Source organism: Stenella coeruleoalba (assembly GCF_951394435.1).
Source record: "Stenella coeruleoalba genome assembly, chromosome: 12".
Lineage (NCBI taxonomy): Eukaryota > Metazoa > Chordata > Mammalia > Artiodactyla > Delphinidae > Stenella > Stenella coeruleoalba.
In genome coordinates, this window is record NC_137158.1 from 68734031 (window position 1) to 68758521 (window position 24491).

At 39.4% G+C, this 24491-nt stretch overlaps 1 protein-coding gene across 19 annotated transcripts in view; it reads right to left on the minus strand.

The window, feature by feature from the left end:
* Positions 1-24491, minus strand: part of HIVEP2 (HIVEP zinc finger 2) — a 192806-nt gene that overhangs the window by 14533 nt on the left and 153782 nt on the right. For all 19 annotated transcript variants that reach the window (XM_079939538.1, XM_079939530.1, XM_079939547.1 and 16 more), the window contains 4 exons: positions 19261-19355; positions 13110-13154; positions 6859-12414; positions 5670-5824 (listed from right to left, as the gene is read on the minus strand). In XM_079939538.1, coding sequence (XP_079795664.1) covers positions 5670-5824; positions 6859-12027 — 5324 coding nt within the window. In that variant the 5' untranslated portion in view covers positions 12028-12414; positions 13110-13154; positions 19261-19355. The remainder of the gene's footprint in view (positions 1-5669; positions 5825-6858; positions 12415-13109; positions 13155-19260; positions 19356-24491) is intronic.

Consider the following 24491-nt stretch of genomic DNA (forward strand, 5'->3'; position numbering starts at 1 on the left):
TTTCATCTCACATTGTCTTTTGTAATAAAGAAGAAAAGAACTTAAAGATGCAAAATATCTTTCATCTTTTAATATCACTATTCTCTGCCCCAAACTTAGGGCATGAAATTACCTAAGGATGAAATTACCTTAGGATGAAATTACCTAAGGAATATAGAATAAAACAAATAATTTTATAGAAAGCAACTTTTCTTCAGGGAAGGGTACTTTAAGCTTACTGTGGCCCAGGCCCATCATTGTACTTGATGTACAATGTATTATCTTCAAATAACACTATTTTAATGTCTCAGCTGATTAACTTGCTTCCAGAATGAAAATAGAGTAAATTTTGTATAAAATATAACCATATTAGAAAAGTCTGCACAAATAAAATATTTACCCTTCAACAGTTCTGCAGACCCATGAATTTACTTGATACAAGAATTAATGGATTTTGAAAAAATAATTAAAAGATATGATGAATTGGGCGATTGGAATTGACATGTATACACTGATATGTATAAAATTGATGACTAGTAAGAACCTGCTGTATAAAAAAATAAAATAAAATCTAAAAATTAAAAGGAAAAAAGAATTAATGGATTTAAAAAAATAATTAAAAGGTATGTTTAATTAAATTACTAAGTCTATGAATTAAATAGTAATAAGAAACACATACACTTAAAAATTTGGTCAGTAATACTTTTTTTTTTGAACTTATCACTTTGCAATCGGCAAAATAAGAGGTGGTAACACGCTTCTTGGAATAAACAGCTGATTACCACCAGGCAGAAGATGGATCACAGATTAAGGAATGATATCAATTACAGGAAAAAATCTGTAAAATATACAAACACATGGAGGCTAAACAATACACTGCTTAATAACCAAGAGATCACTGAAGAAATCAAAGAGGAAATGAAAAAATACCTAGAAACAAATGACAATGAAAACATGATGACCCAAAACCTATGGGAGGCAGCAAAAGCAGTTCTAAGAGGGACATTTATAGCAATACAATCTTACCTCAAGAAATAAGAAAGATCTCAAATAAACAACCTAACCTTACACCTAAAGCAATTAGAGAAAGAAGAACAAAAAAAACCCCCAAAGTTAGCAGAAGGAAAGAAATCATAAAGATCAGATCAGAAATAAATGAAAAAGAAATGAAGGAAACAATAGCAAAGATCAATAAAACTAAAAGCTGCTTCTTTGAGAAGATAAAATTGACAAACCACTAGGCAGACTCATCAAGAAAAAAAGGGAGAAGACTCAAATTAATAGAATTAGAAATGAAAAAGGAGAAGTAATAACGGACACTGCAGAAATACAAAGGATCATGAGAGATTACTACAAGCAACTATACGCCAATAAAATGGACAACCTGGAAGAAAAGGACAAATTCTTAGAAAAGCACAACCTCCTGAACTGAACCAGGAAGAAATAGAAAATATAAACAGACCAATCACAAGCACTGAAACTGAGACTGTGATTAAAAATCCTCCAACAAACAAAAGCGGAGGACCAGATGGCTTCACAGGTGAATTCTATCAAACATTTAGAGAAGAGCTAACACCTATCCTTCTCAAACTCTTCCAAAATATAGCAGAGGGAGGAACATCCCCAAACTCATTCTATGAGGCCACCATCACCCTGATACCAAAATCAGACAAAGATGTCACAAAGAAAGAAAACTACAGGCCAATATCACTGATGAACATAGATGCAAAAATCCTCAACAAAATACTAGCAAACAGAATCCAACAGCACATTAAAAGGATCATCCACCATGATCAAGTGGGGTTTATTCCAGGAATGCAAGGATTCTTCAATATATGCAAATCAATCAATGTGATACACCATATTAACAAACTGAAGGATAAAAACCATATGATCATCTCAATAGATGCAGAAAAAGCTTTTGACAAATTCAACACCCATTTATGATAAAAACCCTCTAGAAAGTAGGCATAGAGGGAACTTACCTCAACAAAATAAAGGCCATACATGACAAATCCACAGCCAACATCATTCTCAATGGTGAAAAACGGAAACCATTTCCACTAAGATCAGGAACAAGACAAGGTTGCCCACTCTCACCACTATTATTCAACATAGTTTTGGAAGTTTTAGCCACAGCAATCAGAGAAGAAAAATAAATAAAAGGAATCCAAATCAGAAAAGAAGAAGTAAAGGTGCCACTGTTTGCAGATGACATGATACTATACATAGAGAATCCTAAAGATGCTACCAGAAAACTACTAGAGCTAATCAATGAATTTGGTAAAGTAGCAGGATACAAAATTAATGCACAGAAATCTCTTGAATTCCTATACACTAATGATGAAAAATCTGAACGAGAAATTAAGGAAACACCCCATTTACCATTGCAACAAAAAGAATAAAATACCTAGGAATAAACCTGACTAAGGAGACAAAAGACCTGTATGCAGAAAACTATATGACACTGATGAAAGAAATTAAAGATAATACAAACGGATGGAGAGATATACCATGTTCTTGGACTGGAAGAGTCAACATTGTGAAAATGACTATACTACCCAAAGCAATCTACAGATTCAATGCAATCCCTATCAAACTACCAATGGCACTTTTCACAGAAGTAGAACAAAATATTTCACAATTTCTATGGAAACACAAAAGACTCCGAATAGCCAAACCAATCTTGAGGAAGAAAAACGGAGTTGGAGGAATCAGGCTCCCAGACTTCAGACTATTCTACAAAGCTACAGTAATCAAGACAGCATGGTACTGGCACAAAAACAGAAATATAGATCAATGGAACGGGATAGAAAGCCCAGAGATAAACCCACACACATATGGTCACTTTATTTTTGATAAAGGAGGGAAGAATATACAATGGAGAAAAGACAGCCTCTTCCATAAGTGGTGCTGGGAAAACTGGACAGCTACATGGAAAAGAGTGAAATTAGAACACTCCCTAACACCATACACAAAAATAAACTCAAAATGGATTTAGGTCTTTAGACCTAAATGTAAGGCCAGACACTATAAAACTCTTAGAGGAAAACATAGGCAGAACACTCTATGACATAAATCACAGTAAGATCCTTTTTGACCCACCTCCTAGATAAATGGAAATAAAAACAAAAATAAACAAATGGGACCTAATAAAACTTCAAAGTTTTTGCACAGCAGTGGAAACCATAAACAAGATGAAAAGACAACCCTCAGAATGGGAGAAGATATTTGCAAATGAAGCAGCTGACAAAGGATTAATCTCCAAAATTTACAAGCAGCTCATGCAGCTCAACATCAAAAAAACAAACAACGCAATCTCTAAATGGGCAGAAGACCTAAATAGACATTTCTCCAAAGAAGATATACAGATTGCCAACAAACACATGAAAGGATGCTCAACATCACTAATTATCAAAGAAAGGCAAATCAAAACTACCATGAGGTATCACCTCACACCAGTCAGAATGGCCATCATCAAGAAATCTACAAACAATAAATGCTGGAGAGGGTGTGGAGAAAAGGGAACACTCTTGCACTGTTGGTGGGAATGTAAATTGATACAGCCACTATGAAGAAAAGTATGGAGGTTCCTTAAAAAACTAAAAATAGAAGTACCATACGACACAGCAATCCCACTACTGGGCATATACCTTGAGAAAACCATAAATCAAAAACAGTCATGTACCACGATGTTCACTGTAGCTCTATTTACAATAGCCAGGACATGGAAGCAACCTAAGTGTCCATCGACAGATGAATGGATAAAGAAGATGTGTCACATATATACAATGGAATATTACTCAGCCATAAAACGAAACGAAATTGAGTTATTTGTAGTGAGGTGAATGGACGTAGAGTCTGTCATACAGAGTGAAGTACGTCAGAAACAGAAAAACAAATACCATAAGCTAACACATATATATGGAATCTAAAAAAAAAAAAAAATATATATATATATATATATATGTATATAGTTCTGAAGAAGCTAGGGGCAGGGCAGGAATAAAGATACAGACGTAGAGAATGGACTTGAGGACTTATATATACTACCAAATGTAAAATAGATAGCTTGTGGGAAGCAGCCGCATAGCACAGGGAGATCAGCTCGGGTGCTTTGTGACCACCTAGAGGGGTGAGACAGGGAGGGTGGGAGGGAGACGCAAGAGGGAGGGGATATGGGTATATATGTATATGTATAACTGATTCACTTTGTTATAAAGCAGAAACTAACACAGCATTGTAAAGCAATTATACTGCAATAAAGATGTTTAAAAAAAAAAAAAGAATGATTGGGACATAGCCCATAACGTTGGACAATGAAATGAGGAGAAAATTAAATATGGCCCAATCCTTTTGGATCATCAAAACACAGCAATAAAATGTTCACATATGCTTTTTCATTTGTGTCCTTCGTTAGTGGAGAGGGGCTCCCCAAATCATACAGTCACTGTGAAAGTCTCGCTAATCTAGTACAAGTGCGCTGTTATGAAGAAGACTGATGAATGTAAGCGTTGATTCAGTCACAGGGATCACTCAGTCTCTATAAAGATAAAATCTCTATTTCTCTTGTTTGTGTTAAAAGATGAGGAATGTGAAAAAATACTGAGACAAGCTTCATGACTACAAACAGCTGTGGCTTTAGTGGTGACAATACTAGGCATTCATCCAAGGGGGTCAACCTTACCAGGGAACCAACTTTGATAAACCATCTCCAAACTGGTAAATCTATGTGAGAAACTGATACTTCGTATCACCAGCCACTCAACATTTTAGAGTCAAACAGATAACATTATTTTGTTCTCCAAATATAATTAGAATAAAATCATGCTCATGGAAATATGTAGATTATAGATCTGTTGCAAAGATAAGGTAGACACATCACCATCCCCAAATGTGGTTAACATCCTTTAAAATTTTTAAATTTTAAAGCAGAAGTCTGGGCTTTTTCTCCCCTGTGACTAGATTTAAGATACCTTTCTATCAAAATCTAAAACTGGACATTACACATACATGCAGTGTTTCTTAACTAGATAGACAACAAAATCATTGAACCTTATTACTTGAGTTTCTGCAACTCAGAATTCAACACTTAAAAAGAAATTCCTAAAGACAGAGAAACTGTCACAGACCAGAGAAGTTTGGGGAAACATGACAACTAAATGCGAAGTGGTGCCCTGGCTTGGATACTAGAACAGAAAGAGGGTTTTGAAGGAACTGGTGAAATCCCAATAAGGTCTGGACTTTACGTAATAATAAAAACAATAAAATAAAACTAGTTTCTAGGTTTATACATGAGTGTGCATGACTGCATTTTTGTAAGCATAGAATAAAAATATGTCCATTACTAACACAACAAATGCCTATCAAAGTAATACCAAAGAATGAACAAACTTAGACAATATCAGGAGTCCAGCAATTTAGTCGATTTCATATTGAATTAGAGGTATGAAAATTTAAGGCAGAAGTTCGAACCATATACAATAGGGACATTTTCATTAAAAGCAAGTCATGAAAGCAAGGGCACGAGCTCATTATCTATTACCAGACAGACTTCAGAAATGTGTATAGAAAAAGGAATTTGCTTTATGCTTCAGACCAGAGGAGATACGACTTTTCCATGCAGACACTCAGGACCATTTATGCTGAATTTAATGGAATACTTTACATTTGCACATGTGTTTCCTTACCCTCCTTCAAAGATTTTAATTCGAATGGGCTCAGCTTGTTTGGATCCAATATCCTTATCTCCATGAATATCTCCTTTCCCTCTTTCCTTTAAGATATTTCCCATTAGTTTCCTTTCTAGCTTGCTGCCAAATAAAAAGGTCGCATCAGGTTTCATCTGTAGGCCAAAAAGAGAGAATCATTTCGTATGCATTCCCTAAGACACAGAGGAAGCGCACACATCCCACTCTTCCATGATCTCTGAAAATCAGCCTAAACTCCATGCTAAAAGGCCATAGGCTGGCTACATAAAATAAGGGACAACGGGGATAAAATCAGAAAAGATGACAGTTTCTACAGAATAAATTCAACATTCTGTTAAAAAAAAAAACCAACAAGACCCCACTAGCACGTACACTGTACAACACTAATAACAATGTTAAAAACATGTTCTGTTTTTGGAAGTAGCAATTCAAGCAATCTCTATACGTTTAGAAAATATTCTCAAAAATTATTAAAGAGAAATGGTAACTGAAGTGAGTAAATATATTTTATATTTTATTTATTATATATTTTTGTTTAAGACCTCCATGTACTTCTTTATTAATTTAGCATAAATTCCAAAGTGGCCCTTATTAATATTCTTATAATCCTACATGTAAGGCAATAATTGTTCATGTAGGAACGAACCTGCTAATCCCTTGGAAAAATGAGTTTTGAGAGAAATATATTAAAAATAAATTTTAGTAAAACAATAGCCAATGGGAACAACCCCTCCCTCAGAAGTTCACAAAGTTCAGTTCTAACACCCGGCAGCCTCCTTCCTGATCTTTCCTCTCCTGTGTCCACTCCCTGTTCTATGTCCTCATTTCACAATTTCCTGAAGTCCTCACATCAAAGGAAAGTCGGTCTGCTAGGTCACTAACACAGGTTGGAACGGAGAGGAACTCCAAGGAATTAGCCCCTGCGGTGGAATTTCACTGCACCCGGCTGAGGAGATACTTTGTGCTTGGTACTTTCCTAAGTACTGACTGGTACTGACCCCTCATAACTAAGTTCAGGGTCAATGGGTAAGGCCCGTTTGCAGAGGACCCCCTCCCCAGCTCTGGTCTTCATTTTACTTGTATGTTTTTTCCGTACATCCTTCACTACGTATTCTGCTCAGCAGTCAAATCCACAACACAGAGTGCTTTCAGAAACAATATTTGTTACCTGAGCAAACTGCTTCCAAGCACTTGATGACGTAAGCTTGCCGGCTCCAGGCCTGTGCATAGCGGCCAGGGTATAAATTTCTGCGGTGATTTTTTGCTTGGACCTCAGAAGAGCCAGCGTGGTCTTGGTGTTCAATCCTGATGGGTTTGGGTTACAGGAACTAATGCACCATGAAGCATATACCGAGGATTTGAAGGTGGCCTGTTGCACATAATTGGGTTTTGTATAATTCAAGAAGCACCAACTCACAGTCGTTGTTGTCCGCAGACTGGGGAACTGCAGAATCTGCTGGAAATCTACCACGTCCGTGAAAAGAAGAGTCGAATTTGCCACTTTCCCGCTTGGGTCGGATGCTCTGGGGACCAGCACGCCGGCAGGCAGCTTCTGGCCCTTCCCTTGCTCTTCCAGCTGACTGTCCCCGGGTGGCAATGAGGAAGTCTGCGGGCTCATGCTCATATCAGACGCCGTCTCGTCAATGTCTAACTCATCTGAGGACTCTTTGCTTTCAGAAGGCCCACTGGACTTCTGCCCCAGAGCGGGTGCCCTGGAGCTTGGAGGGAAGGGCTCCCTCAAGGGCACGCTGGCGGACGGGTGGTCTTGAGATGAGGAAGGGGACAGCGAGGAGAAGGACGATGACGCTGACGGCAAGCCATCCTTTGGCTCAGAAGCACAGCCCTGTCGAACCAGCTGGGGCTTCTGTGGGCGGGAGAGATCCTTTTTGATGTCTGAGTTGGTCAGCTCCACGGCGCTAAGCTCCTCCACGATCTGTCCATACATCTTTTCTTCCTTGACCCTTTTCTGCTGCTTTGTTTCCATGAAGAGTTCCAAGCTGCTGGCTGGAGAAAGCATCCGCTTGCTGCCTCCCAGGGTGGCGACGCTGTCAGAGGTGGAAGGTAAACATAAGGGGATCGAGGATTCCAAGCCAAGGGGTATGGTCTGAGGTACTTTCCAGATGGGGCACTTTTCCAAGCCTGCGTGCTGCCCCAACACCTGGGCAATGTTAAATCCTATCCCTTGCATGGCCGGGTTGGTTACCAGTGTTCTTTGGGTCACATTCTCGTCGACTTTGCATATGACAATGGCAGGGCTGTTCTGCCCAAGCATCTGAGAAATGCTTGTGTACATGACACTCCCATAGGACGGTACGTGGGTCTGGATCCTAACAGGAACCACTGTTCCTGGTAAGGACTGTAAAGGCCCAGCGTTTGCTGAGGTGAACTCTTCTTGAAGAACCTGCTCGGAGGGAGTATCTGTTGACTTGGTGCTCTCCCCTGACGGAAACTTTGGAAGAAGGTTCTTGGAGTGTAGCCCTGATGTTCCTGAATAACCCGGGTAGGTTTGCTCTTTCGTGTGCGCATAATCAGCGGATTTCTTTCCAGTGTGCTCCGCCACAGGCTCCAAGGGGTAGCTGGGGTGAACTTCTGCCTGGAAAGAAGGCTTTCCATAGCTCTTTGGAGCGTGCGGAGCCAGGGGATGGGGGAAGTGTGCCTGCCACCAGGGGGGCTGCTGAGCTGGGAAATGAACCATACAGACGGTAGGATATTGGAACTGAAACAAGGTGTTCTGGATTGGAGAGAACGGAAGAGTCTCTTGATGTGGAAATAAATGTGGCTGTTCAGTCAAGTGCTTGCTTGGAATATAGGATGTCGGTTGTATGAAGGGATTTCTCAGAGACTCCTGACTATCCAGGTGCATGATCTGTTGCTGGGCCAGGTGGAGTGGTCCTGAGCTCAGCTGGGCACAAGGACCCACCACCTGCTTCCCTGGGTCCTCTGCCTGAAGGGCAGGAAGCACAGAGCACGGGGCGTGGTGCCACGTGGCCCTGAGGCTGCCGTGCAGATGTTCTAGCTGTTCCTGCTTTACGCTCAGATCCGCGGCGGCCTCCCCCTGGGCGATCTCGGGAGAGCCACTGAAAGAAGCCTGCCGCACCAGAAAGCATTTCTTTCTCTCCCGGGATGGGGACAACGCGGATGCCGACGCCCCTGCCACCGGAGCATGGGACAGATTCCCATAATCGAATGATTTGCTCCGAATTTCTGGGACTTCCGTTGGGTGGGGACAAGGCATCTGCTCGGACGAGCAGCGTCGCATCTCCTTTTGGTGGTGGTGGCCGGGGACGGACAACGAGTACGAACCAGCAGGGACCGTCAAAAACTCTGAGTGCTTCCCAAACTCATCCGGCTTGGGAGGTGCCGCAAGCTTCATGGTTTCTTCTCTTTCGAAAGACATGGAGAAACTGGAGCTGTGCGACAAGTTACTTTCCTGACTGGGGCTGCGGGAGAGGCCGGTGCCTGTGGATTCAAAGCTGGATTCCCCGGAGGAGTGCTCCATGTCCGCGAGCCGCAAACGCTTCTTTTTGGGCGGCAGCTTCTCGGCCGGGAGCTGGGAGAGGGTCTCACTTCTCTGGGGCCACTGAAATTCCTCCACCGGCTTTTCTGCCTCTTTACTCTGGGCCTCCTTCTCCTTCTCTGGCTTGTCAGGCTCCTCGGTCACGCGGATCTCGGGGACCTGGATGTTGTGCTGACGCACGAGGCGGGGCTGCGCGTGGTAGGGCGGCTGCGCGACCTGCTGCGAAGGGGATGGCTTCCCCCCGCCTTCCGTGGTCTCCCCGGGCGGAGCCCACTCTGGGCTCACCGGGGCTTCTGAGATCTCACTGTCACAGGTCTCGGAAGGTGACGAGGCTTTCTCCTGGGCGCTAGCGGCGAGTTCAGCGGACTCGGACCTCTCAAATGAATTGGGGCGGCTCAGCGAGTTCGTATGCTGAATCACAGAGATCACATTGCCGGGAGGCTTCCTGCCCCCTCCGTCTGATGGCTTGTCTGAATCAGCAGCTGCGGGTGACTCCTCTGACCCAAGCGATGGACTTCCAGATTGCAGCGGGGGTCGACACGGGTCAAAGCGCTCCGAGTGACCATGAGAAGGGTTTTCCTGTCCAGCCAGGCCGAATCCACTCCTGGCTCCTTCCTGCATCTGCAATTTGGGCTCGAAATCTGAAGTCGCGATGCCCAGGGGTGTGCTGACGACGCTACTGCAGATCATCGGGGTGTCCTCCTCGTCCCCTACACTCTTCTCTTTCCGGCGTTTTCGATTTTCACAAGTAGTTCCAAACATGGTTGGCACTCCCTGCAATGGCACCGAGGGATCCATGAAATACTCTCCGCCGTGTTTCAAGGGGCTGATGCAGGAAACATCCCTGTAGCTCTGCTTCGGTGTCTCAGAATCCTCCCACTTCTTATAGGGTTTCCGACAGACATCATAGTCATACCCAACCCTGTCCCCAGGAATCAACTTCTTTTCCTTCAAGGATGGACCCGTGATGCTCTTTGACATCCTGCCATGGTGTTCTGCTTCCACGTGCCCCTCCTGTACCGAAGGCAGCTCAAAAGCCGCTTGTCTTCTTAACATGCGCTGAGGGGGTATTCCTACAGTCCCTGGATAGAACACATCATCAGAACCAGTCATCCGTTCATCAAATGAGTGACTTCCTCTCAAAGAAGGAGGAAGACTTAAATTTGTTGCTGAAGAAGTTGGCATTGAGTTGCTTCTAATAAGGGGTGAAGAGTCAACAGGAGCTTCTAGGAGAACTGGGCTGCTGCCTTGGAAACTGGCTGGATAAAGTTTTCCTTCATTCCTGATAGATGATGGAATAGTCTGGGACTGTCTTGACTCGCTGTTGAATTTAGTGGATTTCAGCATGCTTGTCTGACTGGGGTCGATCTCTCCCTTGCTTGGGATCAGCTGTGAAACAGGATCTTCAAACATCTTGACATCTAACCTGGTGTTAACGTGAGGTAATGAGTCCATGGTGCCCTTCCTACCCATCGTGGCGCGCTCCTGACTTGTGGTTGTAACACTGAGTGTATTTCTCGGACTAAGCCGACAGTATTTTCCAAAGATGATTTCTTCATAAGACTTTGCATTTGTGTTTGGAGGGCTTATCTGCTGCTCTGCACTTTCTGAGCGGGAAAAGTAACCAGAGTCAGTGCTTCCTTTACTGTGCGGGCTCAGAAGGTTTAGAGATGGCTCAGAATCTTGTCCTTTTTTCTCTGACAGTCTTAGTGCAAGTTTCTGTTTAACTGTGTGAGAGTCATCAGCCTTAGTATTTAAAGACGGATTTGGTAGCATATCAGTGCCAATATACTGAGAGCTTTCATTAGGTAAAGGAATCCCGCTTTTGGGGATAATCAAAATCGGCACCTTCATCGGACCTCCCAGTGATTCTTCCAGTGACCCATGATAGACACCTCTGCTGGCGATATCCAGCGGCATGGGTGGGCCGGGACTCATTTTGTCAGAAGCCTCCACAAACAAAGAACTCTCCTCATCTGTGTCTGTACTCTGTTCACCGTCTGAATGTATTTCTGCTTCTACGTCAATAAAACCGGCCTCTAGGTCCAATTTAGATACAGCTGACTCTGTGAAAGGGACTAATCCTGCCTTAATTGCATGGGCATGTGACTTCCTGTGCTTGTACAAATTGCTCTTTGTCTTGAAAGAGAAACCACAAGGTATACATGGATATGGCCGCTCACCAGTATGGGACCTGATGTGTTTTTTCAATACGCTGGGTTTGGCACATGCCCTGCTGCAGTAAGGGCAAATGTACTTGCCGGGCTTTTTGGGTTTGTGCTCTTTTTTGTGAGCATCTTCCGACTGTTCGATACTTTTCTGGGAGTATTGGCTATAAGCAGGGTTCAGACTTGAAATCTTTTTTCTAGGATAACCACCACTGTGGCCGTGTATAGGAAAGGAAAATAAGTCCTCGGAGGCAACAGATGGCAAAGGGCCAGGGAAAAGCCACGGAGGGCCTTCAAGGCTCTGATGTGGCTTGTTGCTGTGCATGACCCCCTGTGGCAATGAGTGCTGAGGGAAAGAGAGGGAATGTTGGCATGAATAAGGACTCAGACGGTGCGGTGGGTATTGCTTCTCTGTGACTTGCTGTGCCACTTCGCCAGGTGAGGCCAGTTTCCCAGAACCAAAGAGTTGTGCTGATGCTGTGTTTCCAATATGCTCAGGATCTATTTGTGGTTGCTGCTGTCCTTCTTGACTGCCAAAAGTGCTCATCTTAATAACAGCTGATTGTTCCTGTCTCCATCTACCTGATGCTTTATCAGTTTCTCCAGACCTTGAGGTAGCTTTTTGTCCTAGAGCTGTGTCCCCAGTGTCCATTTTGTTACACAAGGTCTCAAGTGCTAGTTCGCTTGAAAGCCGTGCAGACTCATGGAGTGTCTTCAAAGCTGCGCCTTTCAAAGCTTGCTTGCTTCCATGTTCCAGGGTGTCTGCAAACTTGCTGAGTGTTCCTTCTCTTTGGAACCTTCCACACCCACACCGTAGTCTATGGGCATTAGATGGTAATGTCCTTGGACCAGGGCTATAACACAGTTCTCTCCATTGTAGAAATGTCCATCCAAAAGCTAAGTGCAAATCTATAAAGATCTCTTATGGCATTTGAATATTTTCAACTAGGGTGATATTGGGGTGATGAATATTCTAGGAGAAATTTTGCCCATCAACTAGAGCAAAGTTCAGTTGCCAGTTTCACTAAGATAAAATGGTCTGAAAGAGAACGAAACACAAAGAGATGGTCATAGTAGTTATCAAGCAAGAAACCAAAACCGTTCCTAAATAAACAGCCTGAAATTGGATAAATTGAAATGTTTTCTACTCCAAGAAATCCTTTTTATGGTTGTTACGTTAATCCCACAATGAAAGGTTATTCATTGCAAACAGCATTAAGTCATAAGCATATATCTCCTCAATGCTTAACTTTTGGTCATCCTTTTAAATACCCCTTAATTTTGGTCAGAAAAGCATTTAAAGGAAAACTTTTGATACATATTATTTATAAAATCATAAGATTTTTAAAAGGCTTCATTAAAATAAATTTACAGCTATTTCTAACCCAGTTTTATGACTTACATGCTAAGTGTACTACATATTTCTCTATATAGATATATTTCATAGGTTAATATAAAATATATGTTAAATGTATAATATAATATAATTTATAAGTATGTAATACAACAGTTAATATAAAATGTCATATGTATTATATGTAATGTTAATAAAAATATACAGCTTAAAATTGGTGATTAGGAGTGATTAGAGCTAGACTAAACCTGTAAGAATCAAAGATTGCCACAGAACTTTGGAAAAGGCAGAAAAGTGCATCTAAATAAAATAGTTATAAAACCTTCATAATATGGACAACAAAACATATTTTGGGGACAATTAGAAAATATAATGATTACCTGAATGGTTTAGAGTTCTCATGGGCATGATTGTCTTGACGCTTCCTGGGTAGAAAATAAATGCAGTTAGGAAAGATTGTTCCATCAAACTACAACACTGTTGTATGCAAATGTCAATTTAACGTTCATTATATGTAGGGCTCACAATGTTATGTGCTCTAAAAAATCAGCAGGTAACTGCTTTAGAAAACACTGAACTAAAGCAGTAAACCTAATACTGATTGTCACTGTGTCCAAAAACAACTCAAGGAGAAAAAAATTTTTTAAACTTCAGATTCATATTTTCTAAGATATAAGATTAATATATTAAAACATCTTAGACTTTTGACACAATAAGCCTGGTTCTAGTTCTTTAGATATTAAAAAGTTGAGAACGGTGGTTTTTTTTTTTTTTTTTTTTTTTTTTTGCGGTATGCGGGCCTCTCACTGCTGCGGCTTCTCCCGTTGCGGAGCACAGGCTCTGGACGCGCAGGCTCAGTGGCCATGGCTCACGGGCCCAGCCGCTCCGCGGCATGTGGGATCCTCCCGGACCAGGGCACGAACCCGTGTCCCCTGCATCGGCAGGCGGACTCTCAACCACCGCGCCACCAGGGAAGCCCAGAGAATAGTGGGTTTTTAAAAAATTCAACCTATAGGTTTAAACATTTAAATGTATAAATATCCTTTTCAGGAAATTTGCATGACAGCAAAGTGAAGGAGTCCTCCAGATGACTGTGAATGGCTCAGGAAAACTTGACAACTTAGAAACTATCAGATTTTAAGTGAATACTCAATTTCCATAAGGGAATGGCCAATATCGTACCCAGAGGATTCTGAGAACTTCAATGCTCAACTCTATCAATTACGACGATAGCTGAGGTACTTCCTTGATAGGCAATGTAGCAGTGCTTATCAAAGTAAGAAAGCTCATACCCTCTGGCTCAGAAATTCCATTGCTGGAAATGTATCCTCATGGATGTACACAAATGCACAAAGTTATATGTACAAGGATTAAGTCAGTCATAAACTCAGCCATTAAAAAAAAAGTAAGTATAGCTATAAGTACTAATATAAAAGCTCATTCAGGAGATAGTAACATTAGATGTGAAAAAAAAAAGTTTATTGCACCCTAGAATGTATTTTATAATCCCATTTGTGTAAAAGAAAAACAAGCAATAAACAGAAAATTTCTGCAAGAATGCCAAACAGCTTTTACATTGGTTAAATCACATAAATGGAGCCAGGGAGTCAGAAGAACGGACACAGGAAGGGATTTCTACTTTTAACCTTATGATTTTTGATAATCTTTATTTTTGCTTATTTTTTTAACCCGGGCATGTTCACATTTTAAATAAAATACTGGTTAAGAAAAAGGATGCCACCATGTAAACGTACTGTATTTTTCCAAACTAAAACTCAAATACTGATTTTATTTCCATGACCAATTTTGTCCCTAATATAGAATGCTACTTTGATGATGATAGTAGTTGCACTTAGAAAGGGTGGAAAACATGGAAATTCCCACAGGAACAATAAATCTTTTGGATGAGAAATCAGAAGCCCCCGCGTATTTGTAGCAAGGTATCTATAATCAAAAAGTCTTTCTGCTAATAGCCATGAAGCACAGTAGGTTTGTAAAGCAGTTGTCAGAAAACTAAACAACAAGCATATTAACTTTGGTTTGCTAAAAAGTTTTATTATTGAATTACATTTTTCCCCATACAGTGATTTTCCTATGAATCCCTCTATGGGTAAAGAGGCAAACACTGAAAGAGAAGTGATGGCTTTGTTAGACTTCAATGCAAATAAGAAGAATAAGCATCGTTAAGCCCAAATTGGCTGAATTTTTGTTTAATGAACTACCTACTTGAGGTTCATGTAGACACAACCTCTGTCAGACCTTTAGAGGTAACACCCTCCAAAGTGGAAGTACAGTGTATTTCCAATACAAGTCAGAAACTTTTGCATATCTTTCCTTAATTCAGAGTCAGAGCTTGAACTGAATAACTTCTAGGCTGCTTTTCATATTTATTATCTTATCATGGTATTGATCTATGTATGCAGTTCTGTTGATGGTGATAACAAGGATGATGACTGCTATTTACTGTGTGCTTACTACATGCACTGGTAGAGTTATACTGTATAGAGCTTCATGACGGTCCTACGCCACAGGTGTTATTACCCATATATACAGTTGAGGATGATACTTAGGGTCAGAACCAGAATCAAATCCAGGTTTGGCAGACCGCCAAGGCTAAGGGGTCTCACCTCCCCAACTAGCACCTGCCACCCCCAGCTCCACTGCTAAGTTTTATCACAATGTAAAATAATACATCTTCAAGAATATTTTCTCCTAAATATTTTCACTTGACTCCAATACTTCCAATGCTTGAGTATTTCATGGTCCTGGGAGAATATTTGAGTTTTGTATGGATTTCAAACAAACCCATAGTGTAAATGATGTTCAAAATCTTTATATTAAAGTATTAATGAAGACAGCTCCTCGTGAGAACATGATTAATTCTCATGACATACAACTGTTTTACTTTGTTCTTTGAGAAGCATTACTTTTAAGGAAAGTAAGAACCTCACAAGTGAAAATTAGGCATATGGTCACTTCCCATTCCTTGGTTTACATAAAATATATAATTTTGCTTAAAACACGGACTTCAAGTTAAACATGTACATAAAATTTTATAAAAAACAGGACTGGGATACTATATTTAATAATTAAATAGAATGTAGTGTTTTCATTTAGCAACAAAGCAATAACTTTTTAAATCAGATTTAATTTTTATGGTTTATAGTAAAAAATTAAAACTATTACACCCTAAACCAGACATATACAATTCTTATTCACTAAGGACATATCATAAAAAGAGAATCACCAAATAAACTTCAAGGAAAAGCAATAATATTTTGCTATTAAAGAACAGATCAGAGACGAAGAAAAGCAATTTACATAAAATTCAAAAGTAGACAATTAATGGTCAGAACAAAAATTATCTACAATAGTTATTTAATTTTTGATGGGTTTAAATTTTAGAAAAGGGCTCGTCAAAAAAGTCACGCCTACAATTTTATTTAAAAAAATCAATTTTGCTGATCTTAACAGAAGACCGTCCTGTACTCCAATAGCATTTATTATACAGAAAATGTTTTAAAATTCACAGCTTTGATCCCAGTAGAAAATGACAATTATACAAATAGCTTTGGTCAGGAAAACCTCCTCCTTTTAAATTTCTATGACAAACCTGCCTAAGATGTCCTACCATTTCATCATGAAATTAGATAAACCCAGTGCCATGCTCCCTACTGCTGTTCAGAGAAGAGCTTCTGTCCTTCTGTCTGAGCTGGAGATCCCAGAAGTATCAGGGACACCTCTGGTCTACATTCCTCTGAACTACAGTGTCTAACTTTTCACTTCAGTGAAAGGCTTAATTAAGAATATTACTAGGGAATTGGAAATCACTCCTATTTCACATGAACCCTTTACATGAGATTTTAAACATATCTGAGCATATACTATTCTCTCCAACACCATCCTTGGACAGCCTTCAACTAACTTCTATCCATAAAATCACTCTCCTTCTTGGAGTTTCTGAGGCGTATAGAAAGGTAGATTGGAGAAAACAGGAGTAATGGGTCCTTTGGGATACTGGTTCATATTCATGAACCAATAAGAACATGGACTCTTTTCATTAATCTCTTGTCTTCAGTTGCTTTATCTTGGAAACTGAAAAAAATTCTGCAATGCAGACTGTTTGCACCATAGATCTATTCCTGGGCATGGCATGTCTGTCTAGTATTCAAAGTCTCTTTGCTGCTCTCCTCAACTTACACTTAGGGAAAAAAATTCACTTGAAAATCCATAAGGCTTTCAAAGTTTAAGCCAAAGTTTGATAATGACATTTGTCTTTTTTTGCTAGGTGATACTTTTACTTAGCCATCTTACTCTACCAACAATGGCGTAAATTCCTGGGCTTGTGCTGTATTACTTAAATGTATGAAAATGCTTATAAGATAGGGAAATATTTTCCTTGGATCTCAGAATATTATTATAAACCATCAAATGTATTATTGTATATACCTGCAATTTTACCCAAATTTTCTCCATAAAGATCTACTTGGAGCTATAAAGAGCCATGGTAATGTGGTTCATTACAGCTACATTACTTCTCTATGATTGTGTAGATTCATTTCATTTTTCATACTCTAACTGTGTGTTAAAAGTAAATCTCTGGTTTTCCCAATTGATTGATATGTCTAAAAATGCAATATTCGAGCAATCCTCATATGAAAAGAAAACAGCCAGTTATCATTTCCTTCTCTGAGATTTCTTTATACGGTAACCAAACCCACGCAAATTCATTGTTGGCATCCATTGCCAACCACGGAATGGTATTCCAAACACAGCTTCACATTGACATTTAAGATTTTCCCTAATGCCTTTGAGTGCTCTGAAAGGAGTAGGATATTTTGCAAGAGGATATGACTTTTGGCTTTCCTGTGGATGACGCTCCAGCCCATAGGAGTCCTTCGGTTGGTAAAGAAAGGCAGGCATTGTCTAGCAGGCTCAGTGCATTTTTCAGAGGAGGGTAATATTGAAAAAGACACTACCCTCTGCGTGGCTATTTCAGTGGTAATGGAAATAAGGGAATTGAGCAGAAGAAAAGAAAATGATATTACTTGGAAGAGTTGCCATTTTTCTAAAAGTGTGCCCACTCCCTTGGCCACGCTTCAGTCCCACTCAAATAAATCTGGCACCCAGTTAAGTAATTTCCTCAGACAGGCCCTGAAAGGAAAGGCACAGAAACAGCCTCCCTTATAGACCTCCACAGAGGTCTCTTCAGGATAACAGCTGGGTGGGATTGGCAGAAGGGCAGCCTAGCTCTGCAGATGAATAAAGGCCTACAGTATCCAGGGCTGTCAATCTGGGACCTTTTGCTTAGAAAAACACTATCTCAGAAAAAAACTTTACCTCAGGAAATTAATCATTACTTGAGTGGTGGCAAAAGTCAAGTGAGCATTAAATAATAACATCCTAGATAATAATGGTATAAAATGATGGGCAACAAACACTACTTCTCTGCTTCCAATGTTTTAATAATAAAACATTTCAAACAAATTAAAATGGTTATTTGGGTTTTTGTTGTTGAGAATTAGGTGGTATTACACGTGTAAAAAAATATATGTCTTCTGATAGCAATTACTAGACAAAAAGCTAGAGGCCATTTCCATATATTTGCTTTCAAAATGCCATAGATCAACTACAAAATATTTTAGGAAATACATGAGCATCTCGGAGCACCGTTGCTTTAATGCTGACGGACCCACAAGTCACTACCACATATGAGTACCGGATGAAGGAAACAAGGGTCTACCGAAAAACCATGACCAGTGCCAGAGCCCAGCTGAATACTGACTTATTTACACAGGATGATTAAAAAAAGGCACCTTCCTGAGAGCCAAATTCATTATAAATGCTTCTTTTATTAGTAAAAACTCCCATAACAACCTTAGTTCTCCCTAAACGGAGCAAGTCGCCAGTATGAGGAGGATACTGTATATGATACAAAACCCTGCCAAACAATTCAGAGAACTTCTGGAGAAAAGTAAAGAGATTGTGATGATCACCCTCTAATTGGACATACATTAAAATCTAATTTGACATCTAAAGCCTAATGGAAAACTGAACTATATTTTTTCCATGTTGGCTACAATGAGTGCAGATAGTTGTATAGTTTGCATATCTGTTCAGAGTATTTGTGACTTATTTTGACTCTAGCATGCTAATTTTAATATTTTGTCATAAATTTTTCTTGGCAATTTTTTTACAATTGTGATTTTGCTCTTCTGGTGCAACGTGTCCCCATTCTATAACAAACGTTATTAGGATTTACTACATAGAATTTTGCATGAAAGTAAACTGGGCCAGAAAGAAATTCTCTTAAATGAGGCTATCTCAATTAAGCAAATTATAATTAAAACTGGACTATTATGAAAAACAAAACAAAACCTTCACTATATTTCTCTCCAAATAGCATATACCTTGTTTCTTCCCAGACTGGAAGACAAAGTAAATTCACATACTGGTGTGCAGTAAGTTAAAACTGCTTTTCAAGTTCAATGTAAAAACAATAGAATAAAACAATAAATTTTAGTTATTAACCTGTTATCCTCGTATCAAAAAACTGCATCATAACCGTCTTTGCTATCCACGATGCCAACTCTCTCCACAGGAACTCATGCACAACTTCTGGGAATCTAAAAGATGAACAAGAAGATTTTTTAAATGATGACACTTGTAGTGAATTTAACAGACATGCTTATTCTTCACTCATAGAAATGCCTTCCATGAGAAAAGAAAATCTGGAACTGGATCTCTCGAGAAGACATTTTCTTTCAAGAAAAAATTTCCTTTCTTTTCACATAGTTTAAATCTTTTGAATAAGTACTTGCATTATAAAAGAATTGTCTGTAACAGCAAACGTGGAAGCAATTTGGAAAATAATGCTAGAGTTAAAACGATGTATTGGAACTAGAAATTATGCCACTGCAATCCACGATACAATTCTGTATTAAAGCTGAGATTCCCACAAAACTTCTTTTGGTGCATCAGCAACTAAACTCCACAGGATGAAGAACCTCATAGAAAATTCTTTTCTATAGTTTATTTCAGTAATGTTATGTTCTGTGCTAAAATTAATTTCTAAAATAGGAAGCCAAAACCAACCAAAGTAAAATCCTGAGACATAACAAACTCTGGAAAGTAACAAAGAAAGGAACTTTCTCATACTTAGAATTAATTTATTCAAGTCTGATCCAAAAAAAAAAAAAAGCATAGAAGGTCAGTCAAACTACTTAATCCAAATAGATTAATCAGTCAACTATCTTAAGATGGTTTATCTCCTGGTAAAAAAGGCCCATATAAAAATATTACTACATATCCATAGATATCTATTGTATATTTGTGCATTTTTAAAAACATTGCTCTTTCTTTCAGACAAGTTGTGTTTCATAGGAAGGACTAAAGCATCAAGACAGGACAGTTAAAATGTGCCTTAATCTACTACCACGTCATGTGAACGTTCAAAATGCTTAAAGGAAGCAGTTAGCTTTCATTTTTTCCTCCTTTCTGCACATCACTGCAGTAGCACTTCAGGACACCCTGTGCACTTTGCAACATGAATCATTATAAGCAAGTAGGCCCACTCGGTTCCTCAAAAGACACAAAAGGTGCAAAAATAGCTTCTGCAATTGAAGCAAGAACCACGTCAGCAGCCAGATGAATGTGGGTGGTCAGATAAGATTCTGTTGCTGCAAAGGGCAAATTATTAAGCGAAAGCTAGATTTATTTTCTTTTTTAACTTTGTTCTTCTTGCCTCAAATCAACCATTTGCTGGCACTTAAATGACTCTTGACAAGCTCTACCATTCTCAAAATTGAAAGCTTCATCAAAGACAAAGAACATGATTGATTAAACACTGAGAAAATAGTGGTGGGGTCCTTCATATATATATATATATATGATAATTAACCACATCCATATTAACAAACCAAAGAGCACCTCTTTTGGAAAAAAAAATCAAGTTAAAATGCTAAAGAAACAAAACAAAACTGTACGTTAGCAACACGACCTAAGTTAAAGTAAAGCATGGCATCTCGCAGATAAAAAAGAATAAATCAGGGCTTCCCTGGTGGCACTGTGGTTGAGAGTCCGCCTGCCGATGCAGGGGACACGGGTTCGTGCCCCAGTCCGGGAAGATCCCACATGCCGCGCAGCGGCTGGGCCTGTGAGCCGTGGCTGCTAAGCCTGCGCGTCCGGAGCCTGTGTTCTGCAACGGGAGAGGCCACAACAGTGAGAGGCCCGCGTACCGCAAAAAAAAAAAAAAAAAAAAAGAATAAATCACTGAGCTATTTTGCACTCTGAACAGAATTCACCCAAGACATAAATGGGCCAAGATTCTATAGATACAGCTATTTATAGGGAACAACAACTTGCAGTATTCAGTGACTACCTATGATTGGCAGTCCCACAGTCATTGAACTAAGCCTTAAAAGAGAAAAGGAGAACTTAATCCTCAGAAGGCTAGCACTGACATCCACTCCTTCCAGCTGTGCTGCAAATATAGACAAGCACCCAACCATTCCCTAACCCAGAAACCATCAGTTCTACCAACAGCTTCCACAGGCAAAAGAGAGCACGTAAGTCCTCCAGACAAGCTGTGTCAGGGGCAGTGTTCCCAGTTCTGACTCTACTTTTCCAGTCTTAATCTCCAGGACTATGGCTCCTGGAAATAGAAAATAGTTGTCTCATGATATGCACATATATCTGGAATTTTAGATTTAGCAGATCCCTCTTTTCACTCACTCAGAGGATTTGAAAATTGTTTCTGCTGTCTGGATTGCTATGCATGACCTCTTCAATGATTGGTTTTCCCTTGAAGAACAAAAAAGCGGTGGTCGTAATGTTGTACTTATATTTTACCTCACAGAAACTTCCAGGTAATCAGTGTGATTTTAAAGCAAAGATCTAAATGATATTAACGTGAAAGATGTGACACCAAGTTTGGGGATTTTGCACAAATCATTTTGTTGCAGTTGAATTAGTAGTGGCCTCTACAAGGGAGGTAATTATTGTTACTATTAAAATAAAGACATAGAGATAACCATCTCAGAAATTTGTTTTTGCATTAATTTTAATTGAGTTTTTGTGCCTCAGTTTCTTCATCAAAATAAAAGAAAAATATTTCCTCAAACAGTTCTTGAGAATTTGGTATTATAACTCATGCTTATGTTTCCTAGAAATCAGCAGTTCATATAGCATACTTTTTAAACAATGGAATAAGGGAAAGAGAGACTTTTCATTTTTTTAAACTTTACTTTTAGGTTTTTAGATTCATAAGAAATCACTATGCAATGAAACTTTAATATTCAATAAAATTAACAAGTTTTCAGAAAATTGTGTTAACAGATCTTGTTAAATATCCCCAAGTCATTTAAAATCCATTCCTAAATATGAGGTGAAAATTATCCTTCACTTTACTAACAAAGTAAAGACTGATTTTTCTGTTGTCTGCAGGTTTATAGGAGAGTGCCTTTAAAATATTTTCCAATACTCCATCTACTATTTGTAACAAACACTTGGAAAGTTTAAGCGTTATTGTTTCTCAGCCTTTCCATTTTTAGAAAAATAATCCTTGGCATTAGATATTTATTCTTGGGTGCTTACAGGTTATTATTACTAAGCTAAGCAAAGGTCATGTTGAGCTACGATTAGATAAATAGGTAGATAGATAGATAAGCAGAGACAGATTTTTTAAAAAATATCCATTGTTGGTAAGATTCTTTATCATTTCATTTCTCTATTCTTCCAAATTATTTTAAGACAAGTTATGGTTTAATGGTTTACTACGGTTAAGGCTTTATTGGCAAACTTCTCGTGCAAATATAAGTGCCTCTCATCACTCCTTTTACTGAGGTTAAACACATACAAACTAGATCATAATTTCAGTAGAAAAGCCAATAAGATATTCCAGTTACACTTTAGATGAGAGTTGTCACAATTAAAAGTAATAATTATGTGCATCAACTCTATGGGAAAAGTGGCAAATAGGACCTGGAAACAAGATATGATCTTTATAGTTCTTAGTTAAAAGGAACGTTTAAAAGAATGAACACCACTCTTCATATACTAGAGAAGAGATACTTCTTTCATAGAAGGGAGTAGAAGGGATTCAAAAGCACTAGGTAAAGATGGGAGGAGAGTACTGAAAGATAAATGCACGCTCAAGACACACTTTATCAGGGCTTCCCTGGTGGCGCAGTGGTTAAGAATCTGCCTGCCAATGCAGGGGACACGGGTTCGAACCTTGGTCCGGGAAGATCCCACATGCCACGGAGCAACTAAGCCCGTGCGCCACAACTACTGAGCCTGCGCTCTAGAGCCAACGAGCCACAACTACTGAAGCCTGCGCACCTAGAGCCTGTGCTCCACAACAAGAGAAGCCACCGCAATGGGAAGCCCATGCACCACAACGAAGATCTCTGCAAATAGAGAAAGCCCACACGCAGCAATGAAGACCCAACACAGCCAAAAATAAAAATAAATAAAAATTTTAAAAAAAGAAAAAAAGATACACTTTATCAAAGTGTACCAAAAGAGGCAACTTTTCCCTGCTACAAAAAAAGACTCTAAATGGGGTCACTGTTCCACCTGGAGTATCTGGAGGGGCAAGGTAAGAGGCACTTAGGAGGTGGTAGAGAAGGCAGTTATAGGCTGGGAAGATACACACAAACACATACACACACACACAACACACGCACACAAACCCTGATCAGTATGATGATTTGATTATAAGCTCAGATCTTTAGAAACATTTATGATATGAAGGTAAATGTTGGGATTGAGTTCGGAATGTAAAGAAGATGAAAAAGGGTTAAAGAGATACAAGTAGGAATGGGAAAGAGTGTTAATCTGGGAGCATGGGGCAATTCATTGCTGGGACAACTAAGTAGAAGGCTTTGAAAAGTCAAAAGTGTGTCTGGGAAAAAGGAGTTTTCACAAGAGGAGGATGGGGCAAACTGAGTCAAAATTCGCCTACTCTGCCATTTTGTTTAGGGTTCCAGTTCTGGAAACTGCCGTAAAAATGATCTTAGAGCTACCTTTGGTCTATTGCCACTTCTCAGCAGGTCCTCAGTGCTGGAGCACAGAAAAGATACAAAATAAAAGCACTGCGTAAATTAGAACTACTAAAAGCACAAAAAAGTAGGTACAAGTGAATTAGTGATTGTAACTTAAGCCTCCTTAACTAGGGTTTCTGACTATTTTATGATACTTTTAGAAACTTATAGAATGTCCATATTTGTCAGAAAATGAGCTAAGTTTACAAAATACAAAAATGGAAAAGGCAAGCTCTATATTTAAGAGCTCAGAGCCTAGAAGGGAAACATTTGTGAACAAATAAGTGCAACAAAGTGTTTTAGGTGCTTTGAGAAAAATATAAATGCAGTACAGGGGGAGCACAAACAAGGAAGTGGCCAACCCTACCAAAAGAAGTAGAAAAGGCTTTAGAGAGGCACTGATACTGAGTAAGTCTTTAAAGAAAACTATGTGTGCTAATATACAAAAGCCCACAGTTCTCAGTGTTAGATTTAGAGATAAATACATTTATCAGATGAAATAAAAACATAAGACTATCATTCCTGAGTTGCATACACTTTATTTTAGTGTGGTGAAAGGTTGGTTCATGGGGAAGCTTAGGAATAAGGTGAATGTTCTAGTTAATACAACCTTATGGTTAGGTAAAGCCGACAGAGAAATAATTTTTGTTTTAACATCTGCTAGTGATTATTTTCCAAAGTACATTAGCCTTCTCCTTGAGTTAATTATAGTTTCCT